The 23091-nt window shown below is 34.2% G+C and overlaps 2 protein-coding genes and 1 long non-coding RNA gene across 5 annotated transcripts; 2 read left to right on the forward strand and 1 right to left on the reverse strand.

Moving 5' to 3' along the window:
- The first annotated feature begins 286 nt into the window (after positions 1-286).
- On the forward strand, positions 287-804 carry LOC144548070 (uncharacterized). The gene is made up of 2 exons (XR_013509231.1): positions 287-459; positions 686-804. It is a non-coding gene; the product is annotated as an uncharacterized LOC144548070 (long non-coding RNA).
- On the reverse strand, positions 346-20722 carry LOC144548069 (12S seed storage protein CRD-like). 2 transcript variants are annotated; one of them, XM_078296750.1, is made up of 4 exons: positions 20460-20706; positions 1449-1996; positions 1088-1263; positions 346-945 (listed from the first exon to the last, which is right to left on the reverse strand). In XM_078296750.1, the coding sequence occupies exons 1-4, from the start codon at positions 20653-20655 to the stop codon at positions 795-797; spliced, it is 1071 nt and encodes a 356-aa protein (XP_078152876.1). In that variant the 5' UTR covers positions 20656-20706; the 3' UTR covers positions 346-794. The 2 variants fall into 2 exon arrangements, with proteins under 2 accessions (XP_078152876.1, XP_078152875.1); XM_078296749.1 differs by lacking the exons at positions 346-945; positions 1088-1263; positions 1449-1996 and adding exons at positions 17603-18036; positions 18125-18300; positions 18478-19025 and having other exon boundaries at positions 20460-20722.
- LOC144548066 (G-type lectin S-receptor-like serine/threonine-protein kinase At4g27290) lies at positions 10844-16889 on the forward strand. 2 transcript variants are annotated; one of them, XR_013509228.1, is made up of 8 exons: positions 10844-13153; positions 13396-13521; positions 14130-14293; positions 14529-14739; positions 14878-15115; positions 15209-15341; positions 15453-15817; positions 16485-16889. XR_013509228.1 is itself a non-coding variant. In XM_078296746.1 (7 exons), exons 1-7 carry the CDS (start codon positions 11872-11874, stop codon positions 15765-15767), a joined length of 2469 nt encoding a protein of 822 aa, XP_078152872.1. In that variant the 5' UTR covers positions 10844-11871; the 3' UTR covers positions 15768-15866. The 2 variants fall into 2 exon arrangements, 1 of the variants encoding a protein (XP_078152872.1); XM_078296746.1 differs by lacking the exon at positions 16485-16889 and having other exon boundaries at positions 15453-15866.
- Positions 20723-23091: the final 2369 nt, after the last annotated feature.

The following is a 23091-nucleotide window of genomic DNA, read 5'->3' on the forward strand; positions in this document are numbered from 1 at the left end:
ATTCAAAATTCCCACAAAAAAGTATTTGATTTTGTGGTCACTTAATCGCATAGGTACTGTCATGTGGTTCATTCAAGCATTCAATTTCGAAAATTTCACCACCAAAGCATCGCCAACCTTTTGACAAACAGCAATACTGTCATGTGGTTTAAGAAGAAACAACACCTGCAGCTATTGTTCAAGAAGTACCAGTAATCATACTTTCTCCCAGAAATATTTTGTGAAGCATACATAACATGGATAAGTTATATTGCCCCGAAAAAGAAAAACAAAAAGTGATAATTGATTTTTCGAAGACATGTAATAAAATTAACACAAACAGCACAGATCAAGAACTCATTATCATAAAATGTTGCATTATTTCAAATCCCGTTAATATCCTGGCAACAAAAGTTATAACAAAGCCTCTCTCACTGATTCTTTTGAGAACAGAAACACAGGCCCAACAATAAAACCATAGTAGGGATTATTGGTATCGGGATCGGGATCAGTCCCGGCCGATACCAATTTGGGATCGGAGTATCGGCTCAGGATCAGCTCAGGATTGGGGTTTTTTTTTTCTTTTTTTCTTTATGATTTGCTACTTGAGGATCGGCTCAAAATCGGATCGGACTCGGCCGATACTGATACGTATCGGCCAATCCGTATCGTTATCGGCCGAAATTTTGTACTATGAATAAAACAGAAGATAACTAACAGCCCCCACTATCCATATAAAACTAAGAGATAATGACCAGATATATCATACATATCACATGCTATATGCAGATATATCCTCAATTTGTTATTTTTATTCACTTAGGAGGGAAGAAGATAGCGTCAGAGGTGCGTTTGGAGCGAAACAGCTGCTCCAACTCAGGTGTGGTGCCAAATGAAGCCTCCAGTGCTTGAGGAGAAATTGCTTTCCAAACTGATGTCCTCCCTGCCAGGTGACTAAACACGGGGCTGCATTTCCAAAACAATAATTGTAGTTATATAATTAACGCATGATGGAAATTGAATACATGATCTTACATATTTTTCGGTTGAGAGTTAAGCATATAAAACACAAAAAATATATCTAAAATAAGGAGTTTATATGAATTACTTTGGAGTAGTGATGATAGAGAACCACTCCATGCCCTCAAGATCAGCAATTTTCGACACAACAAAGAACCTCGGAACGATAAACAGCTGCCCTCCTGACACCTTTGTCTCAAGCACCCGTTTCCCATCTATCCCAACCACCTGCACCCTCCCGCTTCCTTTTACCACATACGTCACCTGAAGCCGCCACAATTCCAATTTCAGTTAAAAGGTTAAAAATTTAACCTAGCAGTAATGTACCAGTAGTCCTGTACTATACCAAAAAAGTCTTACTTTCTCAATCAGTCAAAACAACACAACTTCAACAAAAAATAATAAATTGATGTGCAGCAGGGGCCTTTAAGTGGGGAATAAATTCTTGCCTGATATGCCGAGTCGCAAGAAAATCCAGGAGAGCACATGGCCCCACCACACAGTTTCACTAAGTCGGCTCCCAAACCAACCAACTCCACAGTTGGTAGATTCTTTCTGTTCAACACCACCACACAACCGCCTCCCTCTATGTCAATATCTAGTGGTGCTTCAAAGCAGTTCACCACCAATCCATCTCTATCTTTATCTGACGGCTCTGGCATTTTCTGACTGTCTTTTAGCTTAACAATGCCAGTGCTGGAGTGGTTATGCACCAACTTGGAAACATCATTTTCAGAAAGGTCCCATGCACGAGAAACAAATTCTGGTGTGAATCCAGTGAAGATACCAGTGGGGCCCGTCAGCTGGAAGTCCTTGAATTGGCCAGGCCAGTGGCCCTTTGAGGTGTCACCAAGGAAGAGAATTGTGAGGTCAGATTCATTCGGGTTGAACCACCATGTGATAAATCCAAAAGGAATTGCGAGCGCAGCACCCTCTTTTATTGCAATAATTTTCTCTTTTTCGGCCTCTGGAATAGTTAGGCCACAAACTCCGCTACCTATTCATAATTTGTATTATTCAAATAAGACACAGTTTTTTTTTTTTTTTTATGAATTATGGAGTAAAATAAGCTCTAAAGAAGAATAAATATGGTCTAAAAAGTTTTAAAAGTAGGCCATGTCATGAATACTATTAACAGAGTTATTAAAACAAAAATTACAGTACTACAATGAGCATCTTAACCTGAAAGAGAATAAATTGTGGAGTAAGAAAAGTGAGTTATAAGTGCGCTAATACCAAATATTTGGAATATTTTTGTGTCTCTTTGAAAAGATAATGGCACAATTTATTTTAGGGAATTGATTCTGCAACATTTGATTTAGCAGCACAAATCAAAAGTTCAAGGGGAAATGTCTAACTTACAGTTATGACAGATAACCCCATTTTGACTTGATAGTATTGCAAAAAATCTACCGTAAGAAAGCAAAAAAACTTGTGAAATAAAAATAGCTCAAAACCCTCTGTAATTTTTACTATTATTTTGTTCTCTGAAAGTAGGAATATATTATTTTTAATGTTGTCATCTGAAACAGCTTAATATTGTTTTTAGTATTTTGTTTCTAAACCAGTTGATTATTGAGTCCACATGAATGAGGGCAAAATAAAAAAAATATTAACTTGGAACAAGTATACAGTGATGAACTGTACAATAAATAGCCTAGGTAAATAAAGATCACAAGTCAACAAAAATCAATGAATAAATACTAAAATTTTTTTTTAGGATTTTACTTAACAGAGGAAATTACACTAAAAAAAAAAAAACAATTCCTTTAACTTTGTTATTTTGGCAATGCATTGTGTTACATAAAAATAAGTATCAATCTCTTATATACTTTCATAATAAAACAGGATAATGATTACATGTATTTTCACAAAAAAACCTACAATATATAAAGGGGTCATAAACAACACAAAGAATACTCCCATTGATTAAAAAAAAAAAAAAGCTAAAAAATTCCCAATTGTGGTTTAAGAACTTACAGAAATCATTTATGGACTTATCGTCCCATGTATAATTATGTTTTGATGAATTGGAAATTAAAACTAAAGATTTAAATAGCGTTTATCACGTCATAGCGGAATGGTTAAAAAAACAGCGCTATACTCAAATAGCGCCGCTATAGCGCACTATTTAGAACTTTGATTAAAACTGATTAAAAAAGAAAATAATAAAAAAAAAAGAATACCTTCAAGGAGTCCGAGTAACTGGGCGCAGCGAAACTGCGAGTCTTCAAGAGGAGCTTAGTGGCACCGATGCTCACCACGTGTAGCATCGGAAGGTCGTCTGGGCTCCACGAGCAATACGACCCTCCTTCTCCTCCATATGATATTTTCGGGGCTTTTGGCGCAAGATCCATATCCATAGTATTTGATTCTAGGCAAGGAGATTATAATCTAATAAAAAATAGCTGAAGAGGGAGAACAGAGGTTTTAGAGAGGGATCACAGCTATGGAGGGAGAAAGTTGGGAATTTATAGATTTTTTGTGACAAACTATAATTAGATTTATGTGTAACATGGCAGTCAATAATATTTTTGGAACATTTTTTTTAAGATTTCAAAAAATAATATTTTTTTAAGATTTAAAATAATATTTTTGGAACATTTTTGGTATATAATGGAACTATCAAAAAATAATAATAAATTAACTTAGAGCATCTCTATTTTAATAACAATTAAAGATTATAGAATTGAAAGTTCAATATAAAATTGTACTTACGTGAGACTTAAAATATAATTTCTTTATACAAATACTTGCTAATTACAAAATTTCCATACATTTCAAAAATTATAAAAAAACATTACTACTTTGAATTAGAAATTATAATAGAAAATCTAGTTAAGATGCTAACAATTGTAAGTTAAAAACAGCGTAGGGAAAAATTAAGCATTGGTTGCACAGAGTAATTAAATATGAAAAATTGAAAACTAAAATGTACATAAGGTTATCGTTTTTATGCGGATATGCCCTTCTCACTTTGTTTTTTTTTTTTTGGTAAAGGATCAGTTTGTTATTGCAAACATTTTAATGTTGCTATTAATGAGAAATTTTAGTAGAACTATTGATATTACTGTACTAATGGAGGAGATATACTTGTGTAGTTATGTAGTACTCGCAAACATAGTCACAAGATTTGCGAATTAAATCCGAATTAAATCTAAATAATTCGTTTTGTTGGTGATGCCGAACCGAATGCCGAATTATTCAGTTGACCAAACTTTGACCGAATTAAACCTAAATAATTCGCGAATTTTACGAATTTTTCCTAATTTTTTGAATTATTCGTGAATTTTTCCAAATACATTATTTTTTTGGTTTTTTTTGCTCTCTTGTAGGATTGAGATCTTTGGTGCGGATAATTCCAAATCATTCCTGAATTATTTCTGAATCACGAATTTTTGATCTCGTCGAACTGAACCTGAATAATTCATTTGTCACTATGCTCGCAAATGAGGTGATCAGGAAGGTCCTCATGGAAATAAATCTGCTGTTATTCTAAAGGGATAACAGGATATTGTTATTTGTATCCAGCCGTGGACCTTTGTCGAGATTCAGACATGAAAAACTTTTTTTTTTGAGATTCATGCATAATAAACTTTAAAAGATTGAGATAGGAATAACAGGTACTGTGATCCCTTTAGAATAACAGTAGAAGTCAATTTAGGTCCTCATAGCACAAAATAAAAGAAGAGCAAGATAATGGGCCCATTTGTTAGTCAGATTCAACCTCTCTCTGGTCCATCAAAATGTCATTTCCCTCTTATCTGCAAGCGTTAGAATTGAACTATAGGTTTAATTTATTCAATCAAATAATTTCATCTTTTGATTTTATGAATTGAACCAATTAATTGGGCTGCTAATCTTGTGCTGCCATTGCTTGTTAAAGTGCGCTCTTTATATATGGAACTTTTCTCTTGTGATTGGATCTACCAATTGGGCTGCTAATCTGGTGCTCTATCTTGTGATTGGATCTTTTGTACTTGCAATTAATTGTATTCATCTTTTAAACCCAATATCTCTTGGCAGAATTACAAGCCCATTAAAACCTAAGGCCCATTATCAGTTTCTGTACATTAATAAAATCTAGGCCCATTTAATTCCGTGCTGATTTCAAACTCTCGCTCGATTGTGCAACTGCTTTAGCTTCAGGCCTCAGCTGCTACTACGATCCCATTGTCTTGAACCAAGTCGGCGACATTGGCTGAGGTCAAGCAAAATGCAATACAATTCCCAAAGTACTTTGTTGGGATCGGCGGTTCAAGGGCAGAGTCAGGAATTCATGAAATGGGGTTCAAAATATGTAGATTTTAATGCCTCCCCATATTAAATATTAAATTTAAATTGAGTGAGTCTATGGTACTATGCATATTACGATTTGGCACCATGCTACGGTTTTATATTTGAGTTTTCAAATTCTATCGGTCGATCCGAACCGTTCATCTTGTTCTCCATATTAATATTTGCTTGGAGACCAAATTTTACATTTTTTGAAATTTTTTTACTAATTTTTTAGATTTATTGAAAATCACTGTTTTTTTTTTGGTCCAAAATTTTCAGATCAAGTGATATTCTAAATATCTAAAAAAATAGTAAAAAAATTAAAAAAAAAATGTAAAATTTGGTCTCCAAACACATATTAATATGGAGAACAAGATAAACAGTTCGGATCGACCGTTAGAATTTGAAACTCGAATATAGAGCCGTAGCACGGTGCCAACCCGTGATATGCATAGTACCATAGACTCACTCATTTAAATTTATCAAATTACTGATCTTATATCGTTTGTTGTTTTTATATATACATAGAAAGAGTTAAATCAATTTTATATATGTTTTAAGAAGTGTTGTAAATAAGGGTATGCGGTTATCGGATGGATAAGGTACCGTCAAACAATTAATTGAAAATAATTAGAAATAATTGACCGATTAATCAGAAAAATCTGTGACGGTTTGATTACCGCCAACAACTAATCGGCCGATTAGTCGGCCTCAACGGACGGTTTTTATAACACTGGTTTTAAGAAACTAAGTTATTCCAAATTTTAGAATAAAAAATGAAAAAATCATGAAAAAATCATAAAATAAAACTAAAGTTTCAAATATTATGATTATGTAATAGAAATGTCCGGAAATTGTAAATTTTAAGACAGAGAAGGAATAGTCGCGCAGTGTCGGTCCGTCATGCCGTGTTAAAGGTTGAGATGAAAATCATGTTTGATAATTTTGAGCAAATTTTATAAAGACGCCAAAAATTATTAAAATAATTGCAAAAATATTGTCAAACGAGATTAAAAATTTTTTAGAAATTGTCTTTTGTCATGTTAATTTTTTTTAATTTGTCTGGATTTTGAATAAGACTGAACAAATCTTAAAATTGTGAAAATAAATTAAAATTTTATTGTAGAGTGAAAAGATGTTGGAAATATTCCTCATAATTTTACTTCGTAAAAAATTATAGTAATTTTTAGTTGAGCTTTAAAATCGAACTAAAATTTTGAAATATGTAATTAATTGGATATAAATTTAAAAAGTTCCTTAACAAATTATGATTTGTTAACTGTGGTGTTTGGCAATGTTTATTTTATGGGGTTGTCTAGTGCAGTAAAATTGTTTTGGTTGTAGTAAAGTAATTAGTTTTAATTAAATCTTGACTTTTAGGGTGTGCTCCAATATCGGAGGGTAAATCTCATTAAAGGAAAGGGAAGGAAGGAGACAACAGGGGTAGCCTATTCTCAGAACAGTAGAATCTACATTCCAATTTGGAGGTAACAGATTTTGTCAAAATCTACCTTGTGTTTTCCCTCCTAACAGTGCGCGCTCTCTCTCGTTTCCCTTGGCTCCCTCTCCGATTCTCCTCTTCTGAAGAAGGAAGGTAAATTGATTTGAGCTGACCAAATTTCGGAAATTTTCGCCTCTGCAAAAAAAATTTGTCGTTCCTTCCATCCGCCTCCCAACGTCTGGAGCATGCCTTAATAAAATGTCTCAATCTTTTAAGTTATGTAGGGTAAAACTGTCTTTTTCTCCTTTTTTTTTTTTTTTTCCCCTGACTCCGTTATTTCTTTCCCACAGAAATGAGCCACCGTTAATCTCTTCCTCTCATCCCTAAAAATGGCGGAGAAGAGAGGAGCAATCGCGCCACGGCTTGCACGTGCGCGCTACCTCCCCACGCGACTCCGATCCGTGGCTCGTCTCTCACCGATCGCTGGCCCGCTGATATCGCTGCCGAAGAAAGGGAGTGTGGTGGTTTATTTGCCACAGCGTCATCCGGAGCATTTGGGGGAGAGCACCGCTAGCTGCGTATCGGCACGATTTGCCCCCTCCTCAGGTGTTCTGTCGGATCTGATAGCCCACATGTTACAATGGCAGCAAGCTGCCATCACTTCTGTGGCAGTGGATATTGAGTTCATGATTACAAATTAGTCTCTCTGTAGGTATAATTCTGAGATTGAACTTTACATTCAGATAAGTCAGGCCATGCACCAAACCAAGGGATATCTCAAACCGAGTCGCCCAATCAAGGTACAAACTACTTTACCATGGTATTACATAGAAAAAAAAAATTCAAATGAATATATACTAGGAATATTGTGGATTTGTGGGTATCAATGAATGACCCAACTAGATAATTGAAAGCATCTTGTGGAAAATTTCAAATTCGGCTAATGATCAGGGCCAATTTTGGCAAAATTAAATTATAATTGCACAAATGAGAGATGAGAAAAGCTTAATTAGTTGATGCTGGATTACACATAATGAGGGTTAGGGAGGAAAAATTGGGTAACTTGTGAGTGAATGGCACCCCAGAGCTCATAGACAACCCAAAATAATTCATACTGGTACAGTACATGATCAAAATAACCCCTAAATAGGAAATAAATGGAAAGGCATATCTCTGATTCAAACTTGCCAAAACTGCTACATGTACATGTAGAGGACACTCATATGAACCAGATTGTGATACGTTGCTTGTCTCTGCATTGGATCTAGTTTTATTCTATTCCAGAATCAAAACCAGTCGTATTCTGAAAGGTAGTTTTTTATGTTGTTTTGAAATGTGCTGAGATTCTTGCAAACAAATTAAAAATTTAGTAAATTCAAACGGTTATGTGAATCCAAATTGATTGAGCTAATTTTAATGTGAATCAGACAATAAATCCAATTTTGAATGAGATTTTTTCCAAAACCATTTGAATAAAAATCTCCTACTTTTGTGAATTATTCTAAATGTGACTTTTGTTTTCTTCTTGTAAGCTAATGGTTTTTATGCGTTGTCACATGTGAGGTTGCTTAACTAAAGAATAAAATGTGAGGACAATTTGATGTATTGATCAAGAATTAAAGTAAGACTGATGATATAATTATGCAACTAATTCAATATGATGTGAGGAAAATGTGCTTGGAGACCAAATATTATATATTTAAAAAAAAAAATTTAGTATTTTTGTAGAATTTTTTTAAATCATTGTTTTAACAATAAAAAAATAAAAATAAAAATTCTGACAAATAGTTTTTTTTTTATTCTAAAAAAGTTAAAAAGAATTTCCAAAATAATCAAAATTTGATCTCCAAGGTATTATTGAATATTGCAAGGTATTAAAGTTTCTAAAAAAAATTAGGATAGAATTATCAAGAATACAATAGTGCTCTTCTGTATAAAATTTAGTAGTGTAAGATCAGAGTAACACATGAAAGCCTAAAATTTTGAAAAGACATCATATCATGCTATTTCCAAAAAAATATATACCTTTGTTAATTCTTAAATATATTGGGCTTAACTTCGAGGCAGCCCATGAAGGCCTGATCCAAATTATATTTGCACATGGAACGGGTAAAGCTCTTCGTCCCGAATTTTTTTTATATACCATAATAAAAAAAAAAAACCAAAATACTTCCGTTTTGAGCGTAGAACCAATCTGCGGCTCCATTTGGGGGGACTGCAGATCCAATCTGCGATCTCACTTAGCAGACCGCATGAGGTGTTTTGGGTTGTTGTAACATGCACAGTGGGGCCGCAGATTAGCTCTGTTGTCTTCCCAAATGGGCTCGCAGAGCCAATCTGCGGCCTGGGTAAATGTGGAATTCCCCCAAAACGGGGTGTTTTGGTTTATTATTATTTTTTATTATGGTATTTAAAAAAATTTGGCCCTTCGTCTTCGTTCCCTGCTGCCAGGGTTTAAAGGTAAAGGTTTAGGTGTGATTCAGCGTTCTGAACTTGGGACGAAGAAACCCACCTCTGTTTGTAATCCCAGAGCCATGAATGATCAAATTAAAATGCCTAAATCTAGTTGTGGGAGAGGTCGCCTTTGTGCTGAAATCCACTAGTTTTGTTATTGAGGCTAACATGAATGTGCTTTTGTTTCTGTTTTAAAGACAGATGCCTCCTCAGTGATGAATCAACGTAAGAAGGTGCGGATTTTTTTAGCTCAAGAATTGTATATGCTTGTGCATTCTTTTTGTTTTTTCAGAAGAAATAAGTCATATAATGAATTTGAATTTTTTGCAGCTTTTTAGTTATATTTCAAAAATGGGATAGTCGTTATCATAATGACTAATTATGAGTAATTGAATTTTCTTAGGAATAATCTGCCCATAGTGACATAACCCTCTTCATGTTTCATTATTTCAATTTGGTCTTCTAGAAGGTTGAAATAACTGGACATGGAATTAAACTACATCAACATCGGTTGAAATTTATTAAATCAATATGTTCTACCCACTGTCATCTAGGACCCACCCACAGAAGTACATAACCACTTACCACATGGCTTGACCAATCAATCAATTTTCTTGCGGGCCACAAGGAGTGTTTTGGGTTGTTGTAACATGCAGTGGGACTGTAGATTGGCTCTGCTGTCCCCCTGGATAAATGTGGAATTCCCCCAAAACAGAACTGATGTGTTTTGGTTTATTTATTTTTTTATTATGGTATTTAAAAAAATTTTGGTCATTCATCTCCCTTCCCTACTGCCAGGGTTTAAAGGTAAAGGTTTAGGTGTGATTCAGCGTTCTGAACTTGGGACGAAGAAACCCACCTCTGTTTGTAATCCTAGAGCCATGAATGATCAAATTAAAATGCCTAAATCTAGTTGTGAGAACCTGAATGTGCTTTCGTTTCTGTTTTAAAGACAGATGCCTCCTCAGTGAAGAAAGAATCAACGTAAGAAGGTGCGGATTTATTTTTAGCTCAAGAATTGTATATGCTTGTGCATTCTTTTTGTTTTTTCAGAAGAAATAAGTCATATAATGAATTTGAATTTTTTTGCAGTTTTTTAGTTATATTTCAAAAATGGAATAGTCGTTATCATAATGACTAATTATGAGTAATTGAATTTTCTTAGGAATAATCTGCCCATAGTGACATAACCCTCTTCATGTTTCATTATTTCAATTTGGTCTTCTTGAATGTGTAACCGATATATTCTAGAATATTTGAAATATTCAATTATTTATTTGCAAACCAAAAAAGTGTTATTATTTCTTTTCACATTCTTCTTCAAAAATTAAACTATCTTAAAAGTCTTAGAAAATAAGCTATCTTAAAAAAAAAAATCAAAAGTAAATGGACCTGACTCATTAAATAATGACTATATTAGTTATTTTGATATATAAATTCGATAGATAAGTAAGATTCTATAAGCACAAGCGGATTCTTTTTATTTCTTAGACCACAGTAAAGCAAAAATTTGCGAATATTTACGAGTTAATATTCTTGTTACTCGATTTACTCGATATTTATTTCATAGAAATAAATTGTTATTCCTTTGTACTACTTTTTTATTAAAGTTTTTATGTACATTTTTTCTACAAGAACTCAATTTAAGGACCATTCCATTTTGACAAGCCTGTTCTGTTGTTGCAGTTGGGACAGTATAATAGTAGAATTTATTGAATGTTGTTGCCTGTCAGATTCATACCATCCATCGAAGGTCCTTGTCGATCGGATCTGAGAAGAGTTGCTTGTAATCTAACAATTTCCAACAAAAATTAACTTTAAAATTCTACCAGAAGCATGCTTTGAATACAGTAAATTAGAGAGGAGCCATGCTCTGAAATGTTGCCCCTAAAGCAATATATGGGACCTAAATATACCGCCAATAAGAGCACAGTAAAAAAATTAACGAATTAGTATTTATTTAATTATTGCCTAAATTATGAAAAATAATATTTTCTTTTGACCAATTTAATGTATTACAAGGCCAGCTCAATGGGTAGGTGAGATTGGATTCGTATCCTCTTAGGTATTGCAGATGATTACCCTCATTTTACGGTTTGAAATTAAATCTCAGCCAATTTGGGATTCAGACTAGCATAGGGGGCAGTATTATTGGGCTTTGAGATACGTGCCAAGTTAAAAAGAACAGTAAAGATCTACTAATTGTAAAAGATTCTCTTATCAGGTATTGGAGAGGATGTGAATTCCGTGAGATTTAGGTCATGACAAATTTTGAACCATGGGAATAATTTTCAACATACCAAATTAGTTACTTTGACTAGAAGATGTGAATGGATTAAATGCAAAGTTGAAATAAATTGACTGGTGCACTGGACATGGAGTTAAATTACGTCAACATCGGTTGAAATTTATTAAATCAATATATGTTCCACCCACTGTCATCTAGGACCCACCCACATAACCACTTACCAGATGGCATGACCAATCAATCAATTCTCTTTCTATAATTGTCTCATACAGAAGAAATCAATTGGTCAAAAATGTCATTTTCTTGGACTAGTCAATTGCATTCAGCATAAGCATAAAATTGTTGTTATCTAACCAGAAAGCTCCCCATGAAAATCAGAAACCAATGCCAGAAGTGTTCCAATTGCCTTAATACTCCAATTTAATTATCCTTGATTTTGGTACTAGAAGTGATGAACAAAGATACGATTTATAAAATATCAACAATTACTCTCTTTCTCTTTTCTTTCTCACCTTTTGCCATCCCAAAAGATTCCTTACTGAGAGCTGAAAACCTTACTGATGGAGAGACTCTTGTCTCACCAAAATCCGTATTTGAGCTCGGGTTCTTCAGCTCTGGTTCATCCAGAAAACGTTTCATGGGTGTATGGTTCACAGTCTCGCCAGACACTGTTGTATGGGTTGCAAACAGAGATAGTCCCTTGAACAACACCTCTGGCACACTAACCTTAAATAAGAGAGGGTCAATAATGCTATATGACTCAACAGGAAGGACCGTATGGTCATCTAGCTCTAACTCCTCAAGTGATGCCAATAATTTCAGTCCAATATTGGAGCTGAATGATTCTGGAAATCTTATACTGAAAGATCAAATGAGCAATAGTATCATATGGCAAAGTTTTGATCACCCAACGAATACATTGCTTCCTGGCATGAAAATTGGCAAAAACTTCAGGACTGGCTTTGAGACATATCTCTCTTCCTGGAAAAGCAGTGATGACCCATCAGAAGGTAACTACAGGTATGAGATGGACACTGAAGGTGTTCCTGAGATTATTACATGGGACCGTTCGCAGATAATTAGCCGTACTGGTATTTGGAATGGAGAATATTTTAGTGCAGCACCCCAGATGTTAACTTATAAAGACATGTTGAATTTCATATTTGTGTGGGATCAAGATGAGGTGTCATATGGATTTGAAGCTAAGTCCAACTCGACCTTGACCCGATTAGTCCTGAATGAAACTGGTATAAGTCAACGTTTTTTCTGGGATCAACCTCATCAGACCTGGAACTTGTTCTGGTCGAAATCAAAAGATGAGTGCAGCCAATATGCAAGGTGTGGACCTTTCAGTATTTGCCAACGTACCGATATGCAAGCCTGTAGTTGCCTGAGAGGATTTGAGCCACTGACACCAACAGAGTGGTACATGAGAAACACTTCAGGTGGGTGTAAACGCATGGTGCCTTTAGGTTGTAGTGCTAATAGTGATGGGTTTTATGTTATTGAAGGAGTAGAGGTACCATATTCACATAATGCAACTGCTGATGCGAGCATCAGTGTTAAGGAGTGCAAGAGAAGATGCTTGATGAATTGCTCATGCATGGCATATGCCCCCTTGGATATCAGGGGACAAGGGAGCGGCTGTGTTATGTGGCAAACAGTGCTTACTGATACGAAGAACATTGGTGGCCAACAAGTTCTTTATGTGAAGGTTTCAAAGTCTGAGCTTGGTGAGTTTTCCCTCTATTTTCATTTTCCTTGTAGAATCATGACTTGTAGGGATTCTTTTAAGCATTTTTTTTTCTTGTGAGGGAATCACAGTTCTGGTTTAGCAATAACAACTATGGTAATAGTAAGTTACAGTAAATAAGAGTTTGAGAAGCTATATTTGAGGCATTTTTCTTTAATATAAAAAAAAAAAAAAATTCACTTTCCAATTTAGATTTTAAGAAAGTACTGTCTTTTAATGTAGGTACAAATCATAGAAAACGAAGGGCAGTAATTATTGGAATAATATCAGGTAGCATAATATTTGTGCTCCTAATATCTTCAATTGTATATCTACTATGGAGGAAAAAGATGAGATATACAAAACAAGGTAACTGTAGTGATTTAAGTCACAGCTGATTAATCCGACTATTCTGACTAACCCAGCCAGCCTGACCCGAAAAATTACTATTATAGAACTTGGTTGCTTAGATATGGATTGTATTTTGATAAATCCGGCAAATAAATTTTGGATATATATCTTGTAAAACAGTTGAGTAAACCCGACCCAACCATAGTACAATATTTTTCTTAAGAAAAGTTACTTGTACATAACTAAAATAGTAATATTATTATAGAAATTATGTGGATATTGTTAATTTTGATGTTTCAAAATAAAACTCTACTATATTGTTACTTAGAGTATATTGCATTCTTATTTGTATTTATTCCAATTATAACTTATTGGTTCTTATGATTTTTAGAAATGCTTTATTTTTAGATGAAACCCACTGAACTCACAAAACCCCATCTAACATGAAACTCTGATGAATGATTTATATCTTAACTGGAATCAGTTACGGATAAAAAATTTTGTAACCAAACTATAGAAAATTGGATTAATAATCTCAATGAAACCCAACCAACCCGACCCGTTATAACAACGATTGCAGATCCAAATAAAATTTTCTGCTTTTAGACATCTTTCTACTTATGCAGCTATATCTTCTACCAGAGGTAAAAGCCTGGAGCATTCCGAGCGAAACGAGTTGTTCCAAGGAACAGATCTCCCTGTCTTTGACATGGACATGATTTTACAAGCGACTGATAGCTTTTCAAATACAAATAAATTAGGAGAAGGTGGATTTGCCATTGTCTATAAGGTACTCCTTGTTATTTGTTTTAAGGCTCACATGTTGTTCAGAAGAAATACTAATGATTCACTCCTTTATGTAATTGCTTATTACTATAAAAATAAAATTATTTGAAAACTAGCTAGTCAAGGGAAAAATAATAAAATTGCAAAAACAAACTATCTTTTATTTACCTTTTTAAAAGCATCCTCCAGTCCTTGTGCTATTAAAATCAAAAGGCACTCACAATCACAAAACATGCTAGGGTCAATTGCCTTGTGGCCAAGAAATTGCAGTGAAAAGGCTATCAAGAGAATCCCACCAAGGATTAAACGAGTTCATGAACGAAGTCTTGCTGGTTGCAAAGCTACAGCATAGGAACCTTGTTAGACTCCTTGGATGCTGCATTGATGACAATGAGAGAGTGTTGATTTATGAGTTCATGGCCAACAAAAGTTTAGATTTTTATATCTTTGGTATGCATCTATTTATCATTCTAAACCTTTTCCTCATCTTCCATCAACTCAACAATTACAGCTAGATTCCTCCTACAATTGTTGCATGCAACTATTGAACTGCAAGAACATTTCATATTTTGTTAACTCATGTAACAGATGCTACCAGGCGTGCCTCCTTAAATTGGACAACGAGATTAGAAATTATAATTGGGATTGCTAGAGGGCTTCTTTATCTTCATCAAGACTCCAGATTCAACGTAATCCACATGGATCTAAAGGCAGCAAATGTTTTATTAGATGAACAAATGAATCCTAAAATTGCAGATTTCGGCATAGCAAGATTGTTTAATAGAGAGCAGGGAGTGATAAACACGAAAACACTAGTAGGAACTCGGTATGTGTCAATTCAGTTCTTATTCCTCATATATAAGTTCCACTTGATTAATTTCATGTTGATTATTTTTCATCTTTATTTACATATTTGAAGTGGATACATGCCTCCTGAGTATCTCTCCGAGGGTGTAATTTCGGTTAAATCTGATGTCTATAGCTTTGGAGTTTTAGTTCTTGAGATAATAAGTGGCAAGAAAAATCGAGGCAATCAAAACCTTCTTGCTTATGTGAGTGACATGTCATATATAATTCCAAGAAATAGTTTAGCAAGACTTGTATAAATCAAGTCAATTTGTAATACATACTATTAGAATAAAAACTATGTAATCATCATGCAGGCATGGGAATTATGGGAAGAAGGAAACATTATAAAGCTGCTTGACGACGTGATCGAATGCCCAGCCTTTGCAACAGAACTAATGAGATATGTTCATGTGGGTCTATTGTGTGTGCAAGAATTCCCTAATGATAGGCCATTCATGAGCTCTGTTTTCACAATGCTATCAAGTGACACATTGCTACAGGACCCAAAGAAACCCTTGGTTGGTACAAGAATTGGAGGTTTTACCTCAGATGGGTCCTTCTACCAAAATGATTCATCATCTGTGGTCTCTGTGGATCATCTGACCATAACCGCAATTGAAGGCCGGTAGATAATCAAGGGACTGTAGAATATCTGTTATTATTTCCAAATTTCCTCTAGGTACTTTGTAAACTATTGTTAATCTAATTTGTAAACTATTGATAATCAAGGATTGAGCACATATAGAACTTAATTAAGCTAGATATGATATTAATTACAGCATTTGCTGATTAATTGTTGTGTTTGTAGCATACAATTACTTGTCAAGGCTTTAGAGCCGTTGGAACTTGGCAAGAAGGCTAAAAATGGTGATCAAAGCTGTTGTGTTATTTCCTTATTTGGATAGTATAGGAAGATGGGGAACTGGGGAAGAAAAGCAGAGATAGAGAGAGGGATGAAGTTGCAAATTTCCCACGTAGATATGATGAGATCTCCAATACTTGCATTACGCATTGTTTTTTAAATTAAAATCTTTTGAAAGTCAATTGTCAAATTTTGGAAAAAAATTTGATAGACAAGTGTTGGTTCTGTTCTTTCTCTGACACAACGAACAGAGAAGAAGGATGGATTGGTGATTCTCACTTTGTCTTTAGATTAATAGAGAAATAAAAGCTCTTAAAGAGGATCCTATTTTGGGGATGGAAACTGCTATCCGTCCTCAGTTTTTGGGACGAATGCATATCCTCTGCATTAACTCAACAAGGAATCTTTTGAGTTAATGAATTTGAACCGTTTGTACCTAGACAAATTATTCTGCTGATCATTTCTCTTGTGCATTATTGGACAGGACAAGTGAAACAAAAGGTGCATGGCTGCTAATGGATATGGAATTATGGAGGCTATTCCCCTTGCTAGTTGGCACACTGATGATGATCTGCCAGAGGAAGCTTAGACCTATGAAGAAGATCCAGAAAACAAGATTGTTCCTTATGAAGCTGATGCCAACTAATGGGAGAACTAGGGCTATTCAGCCAAATTTTGTGTGTAATATACTTTAACCTCAGCCTCTGTGTGTGTGGCTTACATGTGTTGATGAACTTGTTAGTTTTTGCTGTTATATTTTGGTATTACCAGCTGATGGACATTGTTGTCAGGGTTTTATTAGTTTCCTTTTGTTAAGACAGACTTGATGTGGCTGTAAGTTAACATTTTCTTTAATGAAAATGGGCTTTAGTCTCTTTATTAAAAATATATATATATATATATATATATATCGAACAATAACAGGTAATACTCTTGAAAGTTAAAAAGTTATTTTTTTAGTTAAAAGAAATTATTCAGAATTTGAATGGTCCGAATAACCTTCATATATATAGGTGCTTCGGAATAGCCTTCATATATTTGGTTGGTATCATGGTATGGATTAAATTAAGTCTCTTTTGTTAATCCAAATTGATTTAGACAGTTCTTTGTTGCAGGAAGGAGCTTGCCTTAGGTCCTGACCCTATCAATTAATTACAGGAATTTGTGTATGAACCAGAACTTTTCAGGAACCCATAATTTCTCTCTAAATGAATAATATTGCTGACAAAACAAATAAGTTATATATTGTTGTATTTCTTTAAGCCATTGAAGCTGAGAGCCTGAGATATCATCTCACGAGAAGAACAAGTACAAACATGCAAAATCACACAAACAGATTATTGCATCTCCTTCACATATCTGATAAATTCAAAATTCCCACAAAAAAGTATTTAATTTTGTGGTCACTTAACCGCATAGATACTGTCATGTGGTTCATTCAATTCAATTTCGAAAATTTCACCACCGAAGCATCGCCAACCTTTCGACAAACAGCGATACTGTCATGTGGTTTAACAAGAAACAACACTTGCAGCTATTGTTCTAGAAGTACCAGTAATCATACTTTCTCCCAGAAATATTTTTGTAATAATAATTAACACAAACAGAAACAGATAAAGAACTCATTATCATAAAATGCAGCTTTATTTTAAATCCCTTTAACATCCTGGCAACAAAAGTTATAACAAAGCCCCGTTAAAATGCTGCTTTATTTTAAATCTCGTTAACTCACTGATTCTTTTGAGAACAGAAACAGAGACCCAACAACAAAACAGAAGATAACTAACAGCCCCCACTATCCATATAAAACTAAGAGATAATGACCAGATATATCATACATATCACATGTTATATGCAGATACATCCTCCATTTATTATTTATTATTCACTTGGGAGGGAAGAAGATAGCGTCAGAGGTGCGTTTGGAGCGAAATAGCTGCTCTAATTCAGATGTGGTGCCAAAAGAAGCCTCCAGTGCTTGAGGAGAAATTGCTTTCCAAACTGATGTCCTCCCTGCCAGGTGACTAAACACAGGGCTGCATTTCCAAAATAATAGTTATAATTATATAATTAATGCATATAAAACACCAAATTGACCTAAAATGAGGAGTTTATATGAATTACTTTGGAGTAGTGATGATAGAGAACCACTCCATGCCTTCGGGATCAGCAATTTTCGACACAACAAAGAACCTCGGCACGATAAACAGCTGTCCTCCTGACACCTTTGTCTCAAGCACCCGTTTCCCATCTATCCCCACCACCTGCACCCTCCCGCTTCCTTTCACCACATACGTCACCTGAAACCACCACAATTCAAATTTCAGTTAAAAGGTTAACCTAGCAGTAATGTACCAGTAGTCCTGTACTATACCAAAAAAGTCTTACTTTCTCAATCAGTCAAAACAACACAACTTCAACAAAAAATAATAAATTGATGTGCAGCAGGGGCCTTTAAGTGGGGCAAAAATTCTTGCCTGATATGCCGAGTCACAAGAAAATCCAGGAGAGCACATGGCCCCACCACACAGTTTCACTAAGTCGGCCCCCAAACCAACCAATTCCACAGTTGGTAGGTTCTTGCTGTTCAACACCACCACACAACCACCTCCCTTTATGTCTACATCTAGTGGTGCCTCGTAGCAGTTCACCACCAATCCATCTCTATCTTTATCTGACGGCTCTGGCATTTTCTGACTGTCTTTTAGCTTGACAATGCCAGTGCTGGAGTGGTTATGCACCAACTTGGAAACATCATTTTCAGAAAGGTCCCAGGCACGAGAAACGAATTCAGGTGTGAATCCAGTGAAAATACCAGTGGGGCCCGTCAGCTGGAAGTCAGTGAATTGGCCAGGCCTGTGACCCTTTGAGGTGTCGCCAAGGAAGAGAATTGTGAGGTCAGATTCATTCGGGTTGAACCACCATGTGACATATCCAAAAGGAATTGCGAGTGCATCACCCTCTTTGATAGCAATAACTTTCTCTTTTTCAGCCTCTGGAATAGTTAGCCCACAAATTCCACTACCTATTCATTTTTTTTATTATTCAGATAAGACACACTTTTTATGAATTATGGAGTGAAAAAAAGCTCTAAAATAAGTCCTTTCATTGAGAAATTAATGAAGTGCTAAATATGGTCTAAAAAGTTTTAAAAGTAGGCCATGTCATGAATACTATTAGTAAGAGTTATTTTTTTTTAAAAACTGATAGTGGCTATCAGTATCTATTAGTAAGAGTTATTAAAAGCAAAAATTACAGTACTACAAAGCTTATCTTAACCTGAAAAGAAAATAAATTGTGGAGTCAGGAAAGTGACTTATAAGTGCACTAATACCAAATATTTGGAATATTTTTGTCTCTTTGAAAAGATAATGGCACAATAATTAGGGAATTGATTCTGCAACAGCTGATTCAGCAGCACATATCAAAAGCTAAAGGGAAAAATCTAACTTATAGTTATGATAGATGATCCCATTTTGACTTGACAGTATTACAAACATATTAAGAAAATATCTACTGTCAGAAAATGAAAAAAAATGTGAATTAAAAATAGCTCACCAGTGTTGTTCTTGTTAGCTGTAAAAGCCCCCTTAAATTTTTACTATATTTTTTCTTTTATCGTTGTCCAAAATAGCTCAATTTTGTTTTCAGTATGTTGTTTCCTTTTCTTTTAAGAGTAAACCAGTTGATTGTTGAGTCCCCATGTTTAAGGAAAAAAAAAAAATTGGAACAGTTGTACAGTTATGAACTCTACAAAAAAATAAAGATCACAAGTCAATAAAATAAATGCTCAAAGATAAATAGGCCTTTACTTAACAAAGGAAATTACACTAAAACATACATATACCAATAGCTGAAACTTTGTAAAATGGCAATGCATTGTGTTACATAAAACTAAGTTTCAATTTCTTGTGTAACTTCTTAACAACACTGAGGAATGATTATGTGTTCATCAACAACACAAATAATGTTCCAATTGTGTTCATGTAACTTATTGATCATTCATAGTAAATAAGCATAAAAATATCCCAATTGTGGTTTAATTAAGCTTAATCGAATGATTTTTTTTTAGAAATCATAAATAAATAAATAAATTAACCAAACCAACTTGATTGTTTTGTTTTTTACAAAAATCATAAGAACTGAGGTGTTATTTCGGTCCCATTTTTTTTTTCGGGGACCGAATTGTTCAATTCCGGTCCCAGCCATTTTCACAGATTTTGAGAAAAAAAAAAGTTGAAAAATTGTGAAAATAATGACACCCAACAAAAAATTCGGGACCAAAATGACATTTCTGTTATTATGATTTTTGTAAAAAAAAATAAAAAATAATCATGTTGGTTTCATAATTTTTTTTTTCTAATTATGGTTTATAAAAAAATTCTTAACTAACAGAAATCTTTAAAAGTCCCATGTAGTGATGAATTGGAATCAGAAAGAAAAAAAAAAGAAAAATTACCTTGAAGGACATAGGCGACCTTGGAGGAATCGGAGTAACTTGGCGCAGCGAAACCGCGAGTCTTCAAGAGGAGCTTAGCGGCACCGATGCTCGCCACGTGTAGCATCGGAAGGTCGTCCGAGCTCCACGAGGAATACGAGCCTCCTTCTCCGCCATACGATACTTTCGGGGCTTTTGGCGCAAGATCCATATCCATTGTAAACTTTGATTATGAACTGATAAAAGTAGCTGAAAAAGGAGAGAGGTTTTAGAGAGCAAAGCTAATGGGTTATGGAGATTGGAGGAGGAGGTGGGAATTTATAGATTTTAAGTGGCGAACTATATATGGATATATGTGTAATGGGTTGATGTGAATAATATTTTTGGAACTTTATTTTAAGCTTTCAAACTATTTTTGGGTCCAAAATTCTCTGCGCATCCGTATTAATCATCCCATTAATAAATTCTAATGAAATTGAAAATAATAGAAATATAAATTAAAGTATATCCATTTTTAAAATAATTAAAAATTACTACAATTAGAATAGTAATTAGAGTTGAAAGTTCCAATATAGGATTAACAAGTAATAATTAGTTGATGAGAATCTATAATTTTGTTAACTTGGAAATTTATAATTGATTTATTTTAAAAATAAGTTTTCTAATTGTGAAATTCTCATACATTCAAAAAATAGAATCTAATGTAAGTTAAAAAAAAATAAACATCTTGACTTGTTACACATTAGTTAGACGAATTTAACACAGAAAATTTAAGCCATGACCTTTGTTGGTTTTACTAATTTTTACTTTTCTTTTTAAATAGGACCTAGGTTGGTAGTTATCCAAAAAAGTTGGGGGTATTAAATGCAGAATCTTTTTATATTATATGGTGCATACTAATCACATTTTTTTTTCTATTCATACTAAATAGAAGTAACAAAAATAAAACTCATGAACTAAAAAAAGGGCAACATTTCAAAGGAATGCACAACAATTTGTTACATAATTGTGATTTGAATATATTATAAATTAAATTAAATACAATTATCAAATAATAGTATTTGTTTGGTTATTACGGTTGGTGGAGATTAAATTTAATACAATTATCAAATAATAGATTATATATTAGGTTAAATAAAAAATAGAATATTTTGATTTCCGATAAAGAAATTAATAAACATTAATGATTAATTGGGGGATGCTAGCAATTAGACCCAAAAAATTCTATCATTAATTGTTGTACCCAGGGCTGTTCATTGGATCCGGTTTATTTGGTTTTGAACCAAATTGAATTAGTTTGGATTAAACGGTTCGGTTTTTTTGATTTAATGGTTTGGTTCAGTTTGCTTTTTAAAACCAAATTATAATTTCGGTTCGGTTTGAAAATTTTCAAAACCAAAATAACCGAACCGACCGAACTTTTTTATATTATGAATTTGGTCTGGACTGCTCCGATTTATTTCTTAATACCCTGGTTTATTTCTTAATCAATTGCTTTAAATATTTTAGTTTATTTCATAATATCTTAGTTTATTGCTTAATACCCGGTTTATTTCTTAATATACTTCGGTTTATTATAAATCAATTGCTTTAAATAAAAAAATTAATATATTTCGGTTTGAATCGAACAAACCGAAATAAAGTTTTGGTTCGGTTCGGTTTGGTTCAGTTCTATTTTGAAACCGAATTATAACTTTGGTTTACCTAGTACGGTTTGGTTTGAACCGAACCGAACCGAACCGAACTGATGAACACCCCTAGTTGTACCCCTTCCTATGATAAAATTTGATTTTTTTTTTTTTTTAATAGAGAAAAATGCAATTGTGAATTTGTGATCAAATATCTTAAAAAATGTAACAAATTTGATGATAAATTTATCTGACATAATAGCAAACCAATGTTTATTATAATACCAAAATAAAATTATACATGTGTTTGGTATAATTTAGATAGTTGAAGGAACACGCAACAACTTCTATTATTGAAGGAACACGCAACAACTTCTATTATTGAAGGAACATGCAGCAACTTTTATTATTGGAGGGCAAGACAAGATTTCTCTTTTTGCATTTATCAAATAACGGTTTAATTTTGTTGACAATTGACCGGTGACGAAATTATTTGTAAATTGCGTCAAATTTGATAAATGATCCATCGAAATTTAATATATGATGCAGTGAACTCAAAATTTGAGTTTTAGATTGTGACATCTGATTTAAATCTGCGATAATTCATCCGAAGCGAAGCGCACACATTCTGAGAAATGAATCTGAATTCCGATGCAATCTTGAGCGTCGAATTCGAATCGGACGATCTCGATCCAAAATCCAAAAGTTGTGTTACTTTAGGGGATCCGGACACCGGTCAGCTTTTGAGTGAGCATCTGCTGCGGTACTGCAGGTGAATCCGTGTCACCCTAGGTACCTGAGATGCAATGCAAGTCATAAATCTGGACCGTTCTTTTCATGTGGCACGAATCTGAAAGCAGGCCCTCTATAGTCTTAACTGGCTCTGGATTAAGTTTGCTCATTAATCTGGGCCGTCCAACCTTTTCAATTGTACCTCAGGTACCTGTGGGGACACGGACTCACTGCAGGTGGGACCTATATACCAAGTTGATTATCAATATTATTTTGTAATACTTTCACCATTC

The sequence above is a fragment of the Carex rostrata genome, chromosome 32 (genome assembly GCF_964058835.1).
Source record: "Carex rostrata chromosome 32, lpCarRost1.2, whole genome shotgun sequence".
Taxonomy (NCBI): Eukaryota; Viridiplantae; Streptophyta; class Magnoliopsida; order Poales; family Cyperaceae; genus Carex; species Carex rostrata.